The sequence below is a fragment of the Microtus oregoni genome, unplaced genomic scaffold (genome assembly GCF_018167655.1).
Source record: "Microtus oregoni isolate MIOR12 unplaced genomic scaffold, Mior012 000080F_ref0000499, whole genome shotgun sequence".
Classification (NCBI taxonomy): Eukaryota; Metazoa; Chordata; class Mammalia; order Rodentia; family Cricetidae; genus Microtus; species Microtus oregoni.
The window spans coordinates 5,679,226-5,695,272 of NW_024544538.1; the positions used below are offsets into that span (position 1 = coordinate 5,679,226).

At 42.2% G+C, this 16,047-nt stretch overlaps 1 protein-coding gene across 1 annotated transcript in view; it reads right to left on the reverse strand.

Annotated features, from left to right (window-relative positions):
• The window catches only part of Kiaa1210 (KIAA1210 ortholog), a 59,327-nt gene extending 46,186 nt beyond the window's left edge, over positions 1 to 13,141 (reverse strand). Inside the window, exons 1-2 of the mRNA XM_041642872.1 lie at positions 13,087 to 13,141; positions 6,232 to 6,379 (exon numbers count right to left, since the gene is read on the reverse strand). Coding sequence (XP_041498806.1) covers positions 6,232 to 6,379; positions 13,087 to 13,141 — 203 coding nt within the window. The remainder of the gene's footprint in view (positions 1 to 6,231; positions 6,380 to 13,086) is intronic.
• Positions 13,142 to 16,047: the final 2,906 nt, after the last annotated feature.

The following is a 16,047-nucleotide window of genomic DNA, read 5'->3' on the forward strand; positions in this document are numbered from 1 at the left end:
TATTTTAAAAGCAGTCCAAGATTAAGAATCAAAGTACAAGATATTTTCATGATATAGATACAAGAGACAGCGCAGAAAGAATGCAGAGATGCATATATATTGAACCATAAATCAGTCTGTGAGATGGGGCGTGAGAATACAAAAACACAAAGACCAAGATACACAACTGTAACATATGTGCAGATGACCTAGGTTAATTCCATGCAGGCTTCCTGATTGTCGATTCAGTCTCTGTGAGTCCCTGCGAGCCCAGTTAGTTGATTCTGTAGGATTTCTTGTGATGCCTTTGACCCCCATTGACTCCTACAATCTTTCCTACCCCTCTTCTACAGGATTCCCCAAGTTCTGCCTAATGTTTGGTTTTGGGTCTCTGAATCTGTTTCTATCAGTTTCTGGGTGAAGCCACATAAATATAAATATGTCATTTCCCTGCTGTAGATTATGCTTATTGTTAAAAATAAAGCTGTTTGACTGATAGCAGGGAAGAAAGAGATTGGACAAGACAGCCAGACAAGGGAGAATCCTGGGAGAAAGGGGTGGAGTTAGGGTAGTGTTGGGGAATATTATTTTAAGGTGTATGAATTTTGTTTATGGTACATTTGTTTAACTCTGTGAAGTTGTGATTCTTGGCCTGTCTAAAACACCTGATGGCCTAATAAAAAGCTAAATGGCCAATAGTGAGTCAGGAGGAAGAATAGGCAGGGCTGGCAGGCAGACAGTATAAAAGAAAGAAGGAGAAATGATGAAGAAAAGGAGCAAGAGAACAAGAAGAGGGGAACATCGGGGGCCAGCAAACGATAGAGAAAGAAGTAAAGAAAGGTATGTGAAAATAGAAAAAGATAAGCCAGGCGGTGGTGGTGCACGCCTTTAATCCCAGCACTCAGGAGGCAGAGGCAGGCGGATCTCTGTGAGTTCAAGGCCAGCCTGGTCAACAAGAGCTAGTTCCAGGACAGGAACCAAAAAGCTAAGGAGAAACCCTGTCTCGAAAAAAAAAAAAATAGAAAAAGATAAAGGCCCAGAGGCAAAAGGTAATCAAGATAATTTAAGAAAAACTGGCAAGAAACAAGTCAAGTTAAGGCTGGGAAATTATAAGTAAGAATAAGCCTTTGTGTATGATTTATTTGAGAGCTGGGTGGTGAGCCCCTCAAAAAGCCAAAAGAGTAAAGCATCACACAACAGACACCAGCCAGCTGCCAAGCAAGCAAGACACGTAGAAAATGAGGCAACCAGCCACGAGCCACATGGCAAAATGTAGATTAATAAAAATGAGTTAATTCAAATGTAAAATATATTTAGTAATAACACTAGTCATCAGTGGTAATTTGTAAGCTACTCCCAGGACAGGAAAACTCTGCCTACATGTGGCACTCTGTGGCAGGCATACGTCCACATAAAGCCTGAAAAGGCTTTTTAAAAGGGAGGAATTCTAGACGCACAGAAATATAACCAGGGGCTGGGGAGATGGCTCAGTGGTTAAGAGCATTGCCTGCTCTTCCAAAGTCCTGAGTTCAATTCCCAGCAACCACATGGTGGCTCACAACCATCTGTAATGGGGTCTGGTGCCCTCTTCTGGCCTGCAGACATACATGCAGACAGAATATTGTATACATAATAAAATAAATCTTTTTTTCAAAAAAGAAATATAACCAAGAACAGCTTCCTAATTTGTGTCTCTCATGTAGGCCATGGTATGGAGACACATCTCCTGGCTGCAGCATGTGATCTTGAGCTTAAGTGGCATAATGGGTTCCTGCAATCTCTTCCATGGATAGCAGCACAGAGAGGCTTCTTCTAGCTGCTGCCTGCAGGCTTGAGAGCTCTGCCAGCATGCTACATGATGGGTTTATGAGTTTTGCTCATGTAGACAGGAAGGGTTAAAGATGCACAGTAAGGACAGATTCAGACCCCAAAAAAGCCTCTAAATGGGTCACAATGTATTAAAAAATGTGTGTAGGCTTGGGAGAGAGAAAAAAGAATATATACAGTCTTTGATGTAAAAAGTACAGTTTTAAAATAAAATCCTTAAAAAAGAATAGAGTAATAAAAATAAGTCACATAAAATGTAAAATACACAGAGAGTCTAAATACTGTGTATTATTGTGTTATCTTTGAACTTTTTGGCTGCTAAGAGACACTGGACAATAAAAACCAATAGACTGAACCAACCTATATATTTTAAAAATAACTTTAAAATTTAAGTTAAAAAATATGTTACTTTGGGTGAAAGGTTATGCTTTTATTTCCACATAAAATAAGAGGCGATGGATTCATTCTTGGGTAAAGAAAATCAGATTTGATCAGGAAAGACCCCCTAAAATCTTGACTACAGACATGGGAAAATAAACCTAAAGAAACTACAAGACATGTAATGCATATTTTGCCTGCTCAAACACATAAAACAAAGATTCATTGGCTAACTCGTGTACTCTGCACATTCAGTATTTATATTGATACAGATATGTATGTTACCTTTTAAAATTTATGTATTTTCAGAGCAAGGGGACAAGATACCAATAAAGACAGTCCAGGTGACCCAACTTCAAGGCTACTGACTGAGATCATCCAGTCTTACAAAATACTCCAGCTAAGATTAAACAATTATTCTCTTTTCCTCAGGGTTTCTCCAAAGATTGCCAGTGCCCCCAATCATCAGGAAGTAGTTTAGAAAACTATGTCCACATTTCCAAAATACTGATTATAAATGTTTATTTTCATTTAAGGTCAGTTGGTTATAAATTGTTATTGGTCACGATCAAAAAGGACTAAACAAAAAATAAATGTCTCTTTCTAAAATAATAAATATAAATATACTATAAAAATGATGGGGAGAGGGGCTGGAGAGATGGCGCAGAGGTTAAGGACACTGACTGCTCTTCCAGAGGTCCTGAGTTCAATTCCCAGCAACCACATGGTGGCTCACAACCATCTACAATGAGATATGGTGCCCTCTTCTGACATGGAGGCAGAACACTGTATTGTATATGTAATAAATAAAATCTTTAAAAAAAATAATGGGGAGAAGGGGTAGATTATTGAATCTACTTTAAACCAAAAAACAATAGTTAACCTCAAAATATTTTACATTGATATGGATTTTAGTTTATTGATACAAATTTGTTAATTTTATTATACTGTATGTATATTTCTACTCTTGTTTATGGTATTGTGTTTATACAGCTCAATTAAAAATGTAATATGTAATTTAAAAATACAGATTAATAGTCATTTATAATAGTCAAAATTATAGTCATGTTAGATACATTTCAAAATCATAAACATAGGTTTAGATAGATAGATGATCTTCAGACTTTTCAAAGACCTACAGAATATGACATTTAATATGGTTAATAACCTAAGGCTTTTCGTGACAATGAGACACATCTGCTCCTGGCAGCACCAATATACTTTAGAGAAGAAAATAGGCATTGAAGAAACTCTGTATGGAGTTTTCTTTCTTTATGGCAAAATCTAGTCATAGACAAATAAGCTTCCCTTGCCTCAATTGCTGGTAGTCAGTCACTATTCAAACTGGACCAGTAGGACTCAAGAAAGGTGAATGCCAAACTTTGCCAAGACAAGGAATAACAGTTCTTCAAAATTCTCTTCTTCACAGGATAGTCTATCAGATATGCTAGGCCTGTAGGCCAGAGTTGGATGCCCCAACATTACAGAGGAACTTTGGGTGACTGTCCAGGCAGCCTGATGTTCCTGTCATTAGGTAACATTTCACCCTTCTGGGGTCTTTGACAGAGTTAAAGACTAAATAGTCATAGTTAAAATTTTTCTTAGTTAGGATAAAATGTAAATTAGATACTCACCAAGATAAGATAGATAATATTTTCTCTAATTTTGCCAAATACAAATGGATTGGATATTGTTACTGTAATTCTTTTTTTAAAAAAAATATTTATTTATTTATTATGTATACAATATTCTGTCTGTGTGTATGCCTGCAGGCCAGCAGAGGGCACCAGATCTCATTACAGATGGTTGTGAGCCACCATGTGGTTGCTGGGAATTGAACTCAGGACCTTTGGAAGAGCAGGCAATGCTCTTAACCACTGAGCCATTTCTCCAGCCCTTGTTACTGTAATTCTTAATAACTGTTTTTGCTATATTTAATCTTACTATGTTAAAGTTAAAACCTTCCCTTTTAACTAAACAAAAAGAGGGAAACTCTGTGGATTTTACTCATTATTAATAATAAAGTTGACTGGTCAATAGCAGGGCAGAAAGAGATTGGACAAGGCAGCCTGACAACTGGGAGAATGCTGAGAGAGAAGGGCAGAGTCAGGGCAGTCACAGCAGATGCCAGTTAGCTGCTGAGTAAGCAGGATGTGTAGAAAAGAAGATAACAAGCCACAAGCCAAGTGGCAAAATATAGATTAATAAAAATGGATTAATTTAAATATAAGAGCTAGTTAGTAATAACCTTGTGCCATCAGCTGAGCATTTATAGGTAATATAAGCCTCTGTGTGGTAATTTGTAAGCACCTCCTAGTATAAGAAAATTCCACCTACATTTTCCCCTCTCCCTTCTTTCCTCTAACCCCCCATGCTTCCTCCCTCCCTCGCAAATAGGGAATGGAACTGTTAGGAGATGTGGCCTTGTTGGAGTGGGTATGGCCTTGTTGGAGGAAGTGTGCTACTGTGGAGGTGGATTTGAGGTCTCATATATACTCATGATGTGGGAGTTCCCTCTGTGTGCTATGATTAGCATTAATGAATAAAGAAACTGCCTTGGCCTGTTGATAAGGCAGAACTTAGGTAGGCAGGGAAGATGGAACTGAATGCTGGGAGGAAGAAGGGCAGAGTCGGGGAGACGCCATGGAGCCGCTGGAGATAGATGTGCTGGAATTTTGCTGGTAGGCCATGACCTCATGGTGATATACAGATGAATAGAAATGGGTTAAATTGAGATGTAAGAGTTAGCCAAGAAGAAGATAGAGCTAATGGGCCAAGCAGTGGTTTAATTAATACAGTTTCTGTGTAGTTATTTCGGGGCTAAGCTAGCCAGGCGGCCAGGGTGAACAAGCAGGCCCTCTTCCTACATGCTCAAGCCAAGCACAGTGTCTCAGACTAACTTCCTGTTGCCTGAGGGTCAAGATGTAGAACTCTCAGCTCCTTCTCTGGCATCATGTCTGCCTGCATGCTGCCATGTCCCACAGTGATGATAATGGTCTAAACCTCTGTAACTGTAAGCTCCCACCTCAAATAAATGTTTTCCTTCATAGGAGTTGCTCTTGACAGCAATAGAAACCCTAACTAAGACAGTAGCAAAAACAGCAGACTAAACAGACCATTTTGGAGTGAGAAGTTACCATTGTTATAGAAATAGCCATTACTAATTTGCAGAAGCAATGCAGAATATGCTAGATATTCCCTCCATCCCCCACCACTCTGTTGTGTAGACAGGCTTCTTCTAGTCTTACCTTGAACTCTGAGACAATGTTCTACAATGGTATTGCTTGAACAGTATGAAATGAGCCCTTTTTTTCAACCCCCTCCTCTTGGCAAAGCTATCTGACAGTCCTCATCATGGGTACGGTCATTAAAGAACCACAGATACTTTAATGTCATAATGCCATGGGAAGTGTTTGGGAGAGGAGAGTACTGGGAGAGTCTTGGCATGGCAGAGCCTCAGAGAATGGTGAGGAGCAATGGTGAACTCTGTGTGGCACCTCCAGATGTCTGCAGTTTAACATCCTGAGAATTGACCAAAGTGTTCCATAGAGGGAGATCTGATTGGTCTAGGGACAGCTGCAGGTACAGAAGATCCCAATGAATGAGAAAGGTAATGTTTAAATTGGAACACCACATATAAAAATGTGAATGGGTGTCAATTAGTGGCTAAGAAACAGCTTTCCCCATATCCCTGTGACCACCCAGTATCCCGAGGGGGAGTGAAAGATGGATTGAGCATGCTAGTTTGTTTGTGTACTTTAAAACAACCAAAGAGTTTATGGCTAAGCTCTTCTATGCTTCAACACTCCTTTTCCTGAGATTTTATTACATAGGAACCTAGAGTCCATTTTCCTGATCTGCAGTCTGGAGATGAGGTAAGCAAACCAGGTCAAAAGACCAAACCTCTGCATGACATGAGCCATCCTGACTGTCTGAAATGGGCCACGAGCTCCTCGTGAGCAGTAGGCCTGGAGTCTGATTGTTCTACCTGCTTGTGCATGTTTGAATCCAGCTCCAGCCCCAGCCCCTGACCCCATCTGAGCTTACTTGTGCACTTTGATTTCCGTAACTGGCTTCAGACTGCTACTAGAAAGCCTTGGCTTTACCACGTTCCCTTCCTGGACATCTTCCGGCTCTTTCTTCTTCTTCTTGCCAAAAAAGCTCTTAAAGGCTTTAAACTTGGATTTCTTCTTTCCTGGAAATGAGAAATGGCCATGAGGTTGAGCGCAGCAGAAGAAGTGAAGGTAGGGGAGAGACAGAGCTGTAGCGGCAGGAAGAGGCCTATGGTCTCGGGTGCCTTGAAGATTTTGCCTCTGGTACCCACCATACCATTCATGTGTTTGTGACATCCTTAGAAATTCAATAAGCAGGTATCTGGATTGCTGTGGGAAGGAACAACCCAGGACATAGCTTGTGGGGTCTTAAGATAGCCTCAATCCAGGCCAATACTCACAAAGTACCAATTTGCTTGTTAATTTCAATGATTGAGAAAGCTCATCTACATTTTATTTTTTTAGCTTTCAACCTTCTTTATTTTATTTTATTTAAATTTGTGGAAGGGAAGGCCCAGGATGTGTGTGTGTATATATATATATATATATATATATATATATATATATATATATACCAGCTGGCCTTGAAATTGTGATCTTCCTGCTTGAAGCTCCCTAGTGCTGATATTACAGGCCTGTGATACTCACCCTCAGACATGACCTCATCTTTATTCTTCTAATTGCTCAAATCTTGGAAATTGTAGGGATTTTTAGAAAGCACAGGGTCTTACTCTGTAAGCCAGGGTGGCCTCAAACTTAGGTTCTTCCTGCCTGTGCAGCCAGAGGGCTGGTATAACAACACATGTATCAAATCTAGAAAAGTGGAGAGGATAAGAACAAAACAAAGCAAGAGCAAAAGAAAAAAAAAACAAAATTAAAAGCAAACAAACAAAACTCTGTAGGTCAAACTGGTCAAAAACTCTCGATCCTCCTGTCTCAGCACCCCATGCTGTTATTGCAGGTCTGGGCCACCACCCAGACCTGACCTTGTCTTTTAATATTTCAATTTTGTAAATGTGGGAAATTCTAGAGGTTAAAAAAAATACAGATCTCAAACTTTCAATTCTCCTGCCTCCACACCCCAAGTCTTGGTATTGCAGGCCTGTAATAAATAAAACCACCTATGCCTTGTCTTCTCTTTTAAACTAATTTCTTAAATCTATAAAATTGAGGGGGTTTTAAAAATGGGACCTCACTATTTGGTAGAGGCCAGCCCCATTAAGGGCCACGGTTGTGGAGGGGCGGGGCCATAGAAGATGAAAGCCGGGTCTGGGGGCGGGGCTTAGGGAGATAAGAAGGGGAGGTAGTGCATGCTGAGGGTGGAGTCGGGCGGCTGAGGGGCGGGGACTAAGGGAGGTGTGACCAAGCAGGGGCGGAGCCTGGAGCAGAGGGGCTTGGGGAGCACTGGGCCTACTTAAGGGCATGGTCTGAAATGGGTGGGGCTCTTGATTCCCCTGTGTCCAAACTTAAGTTCTGGTATCGCAGGCCTGTGCTACCACTCTAGGCATTGCCTTCTCTTTTCGATATTCTATTTTTTTAATAAATGAAATTGTGAGGTGTTTTAAGGTCCCAATATGTAGCCTACACTAACTTCGCACCTTTGATCCTTTGGCCTCCACACCATAAGTGCTGTTATTACAGGCCTATGACACCTACCGAGGCTTGACCTGCTCTTTTAATCTTCTGATGTCTTAAATCTAGGGAATTGTGTGTCCATGTTTCTTTTCTAGAAAGGATTCTCTTTGTAGCCTAGGTTGTCCTTAAATTCCATCCTCTGCCTTCTACACCCTCAGGGATGATATTACAAGCCTGGGCCACCATCCCAGGCTTGTCTATCTCTTTTAACCTTTTAAATACTTAAATTTAGGAAAGTGTGGGGATTAAAGCATCAGGGGCTCATTCTATAGCCCTCACTTTTGGGATTCTCTTACGTCCACACCCAGAGGAATACCACCTCAATCCTAGCCTTATTTTTTACTCTTTAATTTCTTTAATCTAGAAATCTGTGGTGGTTAAAAAATCTGAGCCTTGCAGGCCAGTGGTGGCGCACACCTTTAATCCCAGCACTCAGGAGGTAGAGACAGGTGGATCTCTGTGAGTTCGAGGCCAGCCTGGTCTACAGAGAGAGTTCCAGGACTGGCTGGCTCCATAGCTACAGAGAAACCCTGTCTCAAAAAAACAAAAACAAACCAGCCAAACAAAGAAAAACCGAGGCTTGCTCTATAGCCCAGGCTATCCTCAATCTCTTGATCTTTGTCCCTTCACATACGGAGTTCGGTATTATAGGAATTTGCAACGACCCCAGGCTTGACTGTGCCCTAGTTGATGTATTATAGGCCACCACTACAGGCTAGGCTTCCTCTTTTAGTCTTTTAATATTTAAATCTTAGAAATTGTGGTAGTTTAAAAACCAAGGTCTCACACTGTAGCCCAGGTTGGCCTGGAACTCACAATCCTCCTGCTTCCATATCACTGAGTTCTGGCATCGCTGTCCTGTGCCACCACCAACGCTAGGTGTTCTTATTTAAGTTTCTAGTTTCTTACATCAAAGTTGTGAGGGAAAAAAAAACATGGTCTCACTATGTGGCTGAGGCTAGCCTCAAAACTCTTCACCCTCCTGCCTCCACCTCAAAATCCTGGTATTCTAGGCCTACACTATCAATCTCTTAATCTTTTAAATTTGTGAATCTATGAAACTGTGAGTTTTTTAAGGATTTTGATGTGTAGCCTAGGCCGTCCTCAGACTGTTGATCCATCCACTTGCTGTAACCAAGAGTACTGGGATGCAGGTGAGTGCCTCTACCTCAGACTTCGCTTTCTTTTTTAATCATCTGATTTTTTTTTAATTTAGGGAATTGTACAGTTTAAAAAAAAAAAACAGGGTCTCACTTCACAGATGAGGGGAGCTTCAAACCCGCGATCTTCCTGCCTCTATGCCCTGAGTGCTGGGATTATAAGACTAAGGTAATGTGCAGTTCTAATTGGTGCAATCATAATTGCGGTTTTATCCTAGACAATGCTTCACAGTTAGCCCCTTGTAGGGAAATGCCCTGGTGTGCACACTTCACCTGTTGGTGCAGTGGAAACACTCCTACTATGGCCGTGTTGAATCAGTTTCTGAAACCAGCTTGAACCAGTTTGAGCCAGCCTAAGCCAGCCTGAGCCAGCTCCAACCCACCACATTAGTGTGCAGGCCCTTAAGGAAGAGTTGGGCTAAGCAGGAAAGAACCTGCTACATTCCAGCCATTAGAAGCATTAGCATCTGCTTTCAAAACCGGAGGACCAAGACTGACTTTCTGAATGTTCACCATGCCTAGAAATACAGAGCCTACTGCCCCTCTCCCCCTTGCTTCAGAATCCAGGAACGGATGCCAGGAAAGCTAAGCTAGATGTTTCAGAGTTCTTACAAAGCAACAAAGACAAGATAGATGCAGCCACAGCGGATAGCTCCATTTGCCACACAACCAGTGAACATGGGATAGCTGTTTACCAATAAGTGGTTAAGGCTGCAAAACCGAGCTTGCCAAGTGTAATCATGAGCAGAGCAGACCAAATCACACTCTCACTGAAAGACCCCAGTGGTGGGCAGTCTTTCAGGCTGAGGAGACCCTCCCAAGGAACAGCGAGTCACTCTTCGGATGCAAATAGCAAGAGGCTTTATTCAGTACACAGGTACCTGGGGCGACTTAGTCTCTCGGGAGACAAGCGCGCCTGCAGACTGGGGGAAGGTCTTTTTATAGGAAAGAGGGCAGCAGAAGCAGATTACAGAAGCAAATGCATCGTTAGTGGTCAGTTGGAATGGGGCAAGGGGCACAGGTGGTTTTTCCTCTCCCAGCACAGATGTATGGGAACAGATATCCTGTTAATTGATGTCCTGCCCGAATCTATGGATATAAATATCCTGTTTTGCAGCCAGGGACCCTGACCTTACTCTGCACTTACAGTCGTTCATCAAAAGCTTTGTGAAATGACGTTACAGCAGCCAAGCTGGGATCTTTCATAGGGGGAGTTGTCTCTTCTGTGAATTACTGATATTCTAAGTTGGGCACATGTGCTGACTATAGGCATCCTGTTTCCTTAAGCAAACGGGAGGTTCTCATTAGAGCAGGCCAGCTGCGGGTTCCTTATCGCTTGGGGCCAGATGGCTGACCGGCTGACCGCAGATATCTTGCCTGGCTTCTCCGCCCTTGTTCTCAAGTCGAACTTCCCTGCTCTAATGTTACTTGCGTTGCTCCAAAGTTTAAGCCTGGCATTGCTGCTGCTTAGCTGTTTGTCTATACTGTGGGGGTCTTTCACTCACATGCTTTATCCTTCTGACTTAACAGGATGACTTGTGTACTAGCATTCGGTATGCACCGATTCCAGTTTTCACCCATTCTGCACTCTTTGGAGGGAAGCAGCAACTTCTTTTCCCAGAAGGATTCAAAATACTTTAAACGATGCGTGTCTCTTTCCACTAGAGGCACTAGAGGACAAAGAATGTTTCCATCGTACCCTTGGGGGGTCTAATTGTTGTGAGCATGGGATTTGCATAGCTTTGCTAGCAGGGATTTGGGGCAACACAAAGAGGCCCAACTGGCAAACATGGTGTGTTGGTTGCTCACTGATCCTGAACAGTGGTGTGGAAGCAGGGCACTAGCTTAGACAGCAACCAGCTGCTAGACACACACTTGTGAAGTCCTAATATAGTCAAAGAGGTTTGCCAGATGTTTGAGTATATAAAGATGCTTTTTCAAGTTTTCTTTTTGTAAGGATTTCCTTTAACTTGCCAGCAAATGAGCCACACAATTCTTGTTTTCAAAAGTCACTAAAAATATAAAGGGTAGTTAGGCAGGTATGGGGTAAAAACTTTATGCCCTGGAGTATTTAAGTCACCTATATGCCTTTAACTCATGTCACCACAAGGTGTCACTATTACAGCCAGAAAACACAGTGGTGACAACTGAGAGTGACAGCTATCTAGCTTTCTCCAACAAAGCCATTGATTTCCAAACAACAAGCAACCTTCAGTATCATTTCTCAACAAAGCCTGAATGAACGTGTCACGTGCCACGGAACATCCCTTTAAAGGCTGCTCCATGCCACCTGCAGAAGCAATCACAAATCCGTGAAGCAATTGTCTCTGCTGCTTCCTGTGTTTGTTTATCCACCATGTACATGGGCAATCCATTCCATCTGGGTTGAACACAGCTTTAAAATGCATAATATAAAATGACAACATTTTTTTCTTGCTTTGATCCTTGGGAAATAAACACAGACAGACAGACACGCATACACACACACACACACACACACACACACACACACACACACACACACCTAACTTTTCCTACCTTCCATCTCCAAATGGCCTTTTTGTTTTTTTTTTTTTTTTAATTAATGTTTTGAAAATTCTAGAGAACAGAGCAAAAGAATTTCTCGCTATCCACCCTTCATCAAGATTAGCACACTGCTGCCCTTGCCGGTAGGAATCAGTCTCAGTCAGCTGATAACTTAGTTGGGTCTGCTTTGGTGAGTAGCATTCTGCTCATTCCTTCATCCATCCATTCACTCATTCATCCATGCCTCCATTTCATAAATATTCTGGGGTGCCTAAACTCTCTGAGACCCTGCTAACCAGAGCTCGAGAGCACTCAAGGCTCCGTGAGTAATCTCAGTATGCCATACCTCACAAGTCCAGTGAGCTCACCTCCCCACAGGAAGCCATAAGGAGTTCTAGATAGGCAGTCTTCTACGCCATACATGACTGAAGAAAACTCAGCAAATAAATTAAAAAAAAAACAACCCAATTGGCTATTACATTTGCTTATATCTTTAAAGTAAATTTTCGCTTTGTGTCTCACAGTTCCATTTAAATATACTTTTGGAAGAGAAATAGTAATGGGGCAACCATATTAAAATTGAGATACATACATATATAAAAACTTGACAATGAAAAACATTTTTATATAATTAATATACACTAATTATAGAAAGAAATTCATAACCAGTCTTTGTGATTTATCTCTCCGTTTCTATCATTCCTCTCAGGTTCATCTGTCACTCATAGATAGCACCACAGCTTAGTCCATGAATACATATTTGAAGAAAGTTTGCAAATGACATGTATTTTTACTTTTTAATTTACTATTTTTATTTTTTAATTAGCACACATAGGTTTCATTGTGACATTTTCAAGTAAGGATTTTTGTTGTTGTTGTTGTTGGATTCTCCTCCTATTTCCTCACCTCATTCTACTGTTCCCGCCCCCTTCCACTCCCAGCAACCTGGTGGCTGTGTTCCTCTGCAGGCCTCTTCCTTCCTCAAGGCCTCTTCCACAGTTCCTATCATGGTGGCCCCTTCGGCACTCACACCCACATATGCATAAACATTAACAGCTAGGATATGCATATGAGCCGTTTCATGCTCTGAACTTAGATGCTTGTGGTGGCCTCTTTTGTTTCTATCCCCTTTACTCCTCGTTACAATTCCCTCCCTAGGCTGAATCTGCATTACTATCTGCAATGAAATCCTAATGAAATTCATGATGCTATGGTTCCGTTCTGCTTTTTCTTTCTAAATAAACAGAACTACTTCTACCTTAGTGAGTAGTAGCATCTGCAAAGGTTTTAGGCCTTGTTGCTCCTCCCCTCCCATGCCCCACCCTCCTCTCTGCTGCTCCACTTCCTAGGCCTAGTTTTGTGTCAGGTAGATTCTATTGTTTTTTCTTCCTCATCCCTCCTTTAAAACCCCTTTTCCCTTCTATCCCCCTCTATTGGTCCCCTTTCTGATAGGACTGGGCTTTTTCCTGATGACGGTACACAGTGAATACAGCATTGGTCATTAATTAAGATTTTATCGGGTGACTTACCCTCATCTTCCAAACCTTCCATGCTGCTGGACACTTCACTTAAAGACTCAGCCATGGCAAACTCACTAAAAAATGCAGAATATAAGAGGAAAAGATGATTCCTTCAATGTATAGGATACAGTAAAAATCATTTTGCCTTAAGTTATTTTCTTTAACTATTTAAGAAAAATATACCAAAGTAATTACCACTAGAGGTAGGTATCATCTCTTAAAAAGACAGTAATCCCAATAATAGAAGACGCAAATGCATGGATTTATAAGTTAGCTTGCCTAGGGCTGCAGGGGGGGGTGTAGTGTTTGGGATTGATGAATGGGGACTCACTGTGACACTGTGGCCATCTTAGTGAACATGGCAGTACTTCTCAGCACTCACACCACACAGAGGGGAAGAAACTATGTCTGAACTTCAGAAGCCCCTGGCAAAGGTGCCTGTTGCATACGATGCCAGGCCCTCTTAGGCTCACACGGCTCTTGCTTCGCCATCCCCAGTGGTAGAAGGAAGGAGAGTCAATAAAGAGAAATTGACAAAAGACAAAGGAGGAACAAAGACAAGGGGGTATTTTAACTCTCCTGCAACTCGGTGTCACTATGAGAAGCAATTCCATTTAAACCCCAGAGTTCAGTCTGAATTTTTTTCCTGGAATACATGCCTCATTTCCCCCAACTGATCCTAAATGCCCCACGACATCACCAGCAATCACTTATCTCAGGCGGGTCCACTCGTCACCAAGCCCAAAATCAAGGCACAATGAATAAACCTCCCCTTTACTACAAGTCTTTCCCTGTCCCCTCCACATCTTCTGCGGGACAAAACCCTGAGTTGTCTCTACTCACTTGTTCTATGGCTTCACTCGGACTTCTCCATGCTCGTCCCAGCGAGGACTCCAAAACCACCTGCCTTGCTCGGCCCCGGGAACAGAACTGCTCTGCCCAGAGCCAGCCTTCCCACAGTATCTCTCTCTCTCCTACTCTCCCTTTTAAAACATTTGTATCAGTTGCTGTGCAGAACATCACACTCCCCGAATTTTCCTCTTTCTTTATTGGCTGGCCCTTCCCAGGTTCCTCTAACGGCCCATTCTCCTAGCCCTGATTTTGAAACATAGCATTCGGGCTTTGCCCTTGGCCTTCTTCTTTATCAACAGTAAAGTACTGGCCCAACAAACATGAACAGAAACACAATTGTCCACCATATACACAATTAAAAATTCCCTAGCAGCACCACTTTAAAAAGGAGCAACCCTGAAAACAGGTGAAATTATTTTTGATAAGGTATTTTATTGAATCTGATTGAAATAAAATATCAGTTCAATGTGGAATTGCTGTAAAATATGAACAGTGTGTTTGCATTCTTCTTGTCACACTAAACTGCCTGACGAGCTGCATTAGTTCCTTTCTCTGTTTAAACTTAGTCACCAAGTGTTTGCTGCATAAAGGGTAAAACCCTAACTTTGTACACTTTCGGGGTGGCCCCTTGCCCTCCATCTCCCAGCAGCCTCCTGTACTCTTATCTCCAAGTTGTGGTGTCCTAGAACCATTCATTCCCTAAACGTACTATGTTATTTTGCTTTATCTGAACTATGCACAGCCTGTCCGTTATGCCTGAAACGCCATCTTCCCAAATGTCTATACCTTTAAGTTCCCTCTTGTTCTTGGTGACTCAAACAGCCATGTGTATCCCATCCTGCTCTTGGCTCTTTGCACATACATCTTCCATAACCAGCATCACCTGGTGGTCAGGGACAGCATTTTGCTTAGCTAAGTAGCATCATTGCCTAGGAGCACTCTGTGTACAAGGTACTCACTACAAGTGGTTAGATCCCAAGCTTTGCATTCCCAGTATGCATGCCCTGTTTTTCCCTCCCCTTGGTTATGGGTGGGCCTAACCTAACTATGTGAGCCCAGTAAAAGAGGGTCTAGATGTTAGATACACAAGTCTGAGATTTGAGGCTGTAGCAGATGCTTTTGTTGGCCTTGACGAAACAAATTGTCATGGTGTAAAGACCACAAAGGCAGAGACCATCGGGCAGCTGGGTGTTCTCAGTCTTGTAGCTGAGAGCAACCTTTGGTTAACAGCCATCAAGAAACCTCATGGTGGTGCATGTCTGTAATACATGCACTCAGAAGGCTGAGGCAAGAGGATGACTTGGGCTCAGAAGTTTGGGCTGGCTTCAGTATTAGGGTTTGGATATGAAGTGTTTTCTCAAAGGCATTGTTGAAGAGCAGCTGGTGGAAATAATCATCAAGATGATTTGCTGGGCATGGTAGTGCACTCCTTTAATCCCAACACTTGGGAGGCAGAGGCAGGAGGATGTCTGTGAGTTCAAGGCCAGTCACTATGGTCTGCGAACAGAGTTTCTGGATTACATAGGCAAACCTATTATAAATAAACAAAAGTAACTCGAGAGCTTTGACTTAATAAATAAATTCACCCACTGAATTTTGTAATTTGCTGGTATTGGTGAGAGGTGATTGGAACTTGGAGACAAAGTCTGGATGAGGGTATTACTGGGAACATGTGTTACAGGCACTGTCCCCAAACTCCCCACTAGCCTTCACTTCTGTTTCAAGCAGGGTGTGCCTGAGATTTTTTTTTATTTTATTAGTTTTTGTCATAGTTCCTGCTATTACAGATCCTAACAGTCAATAATACATTAGTTGAGAGAACTGAACCTCTTCAAAAAGTGGGGCAAGAACAGAGGTAGAAGAAAGAAAAGTGAATGTTGGCGTGGGCTATGAATTTCTCTTAGCTGGTCAGACTCTGTGTGGTTTGACTCAATTCATCCCTGTCCTTACAACTCCAGAGGCACCAGGGAGGGGAGTCGGCAACAGGAACTCGGGAGGGGAGACACCGAAAGCCACTCCCTGGACCTTGGATATAGAGTCAGGAAGCAAAGATGAGAAACCAGGCCCCAAGAGCATGCTCTCGTCCCACGCTGGATCACCCGTACCCCTCATGACAGT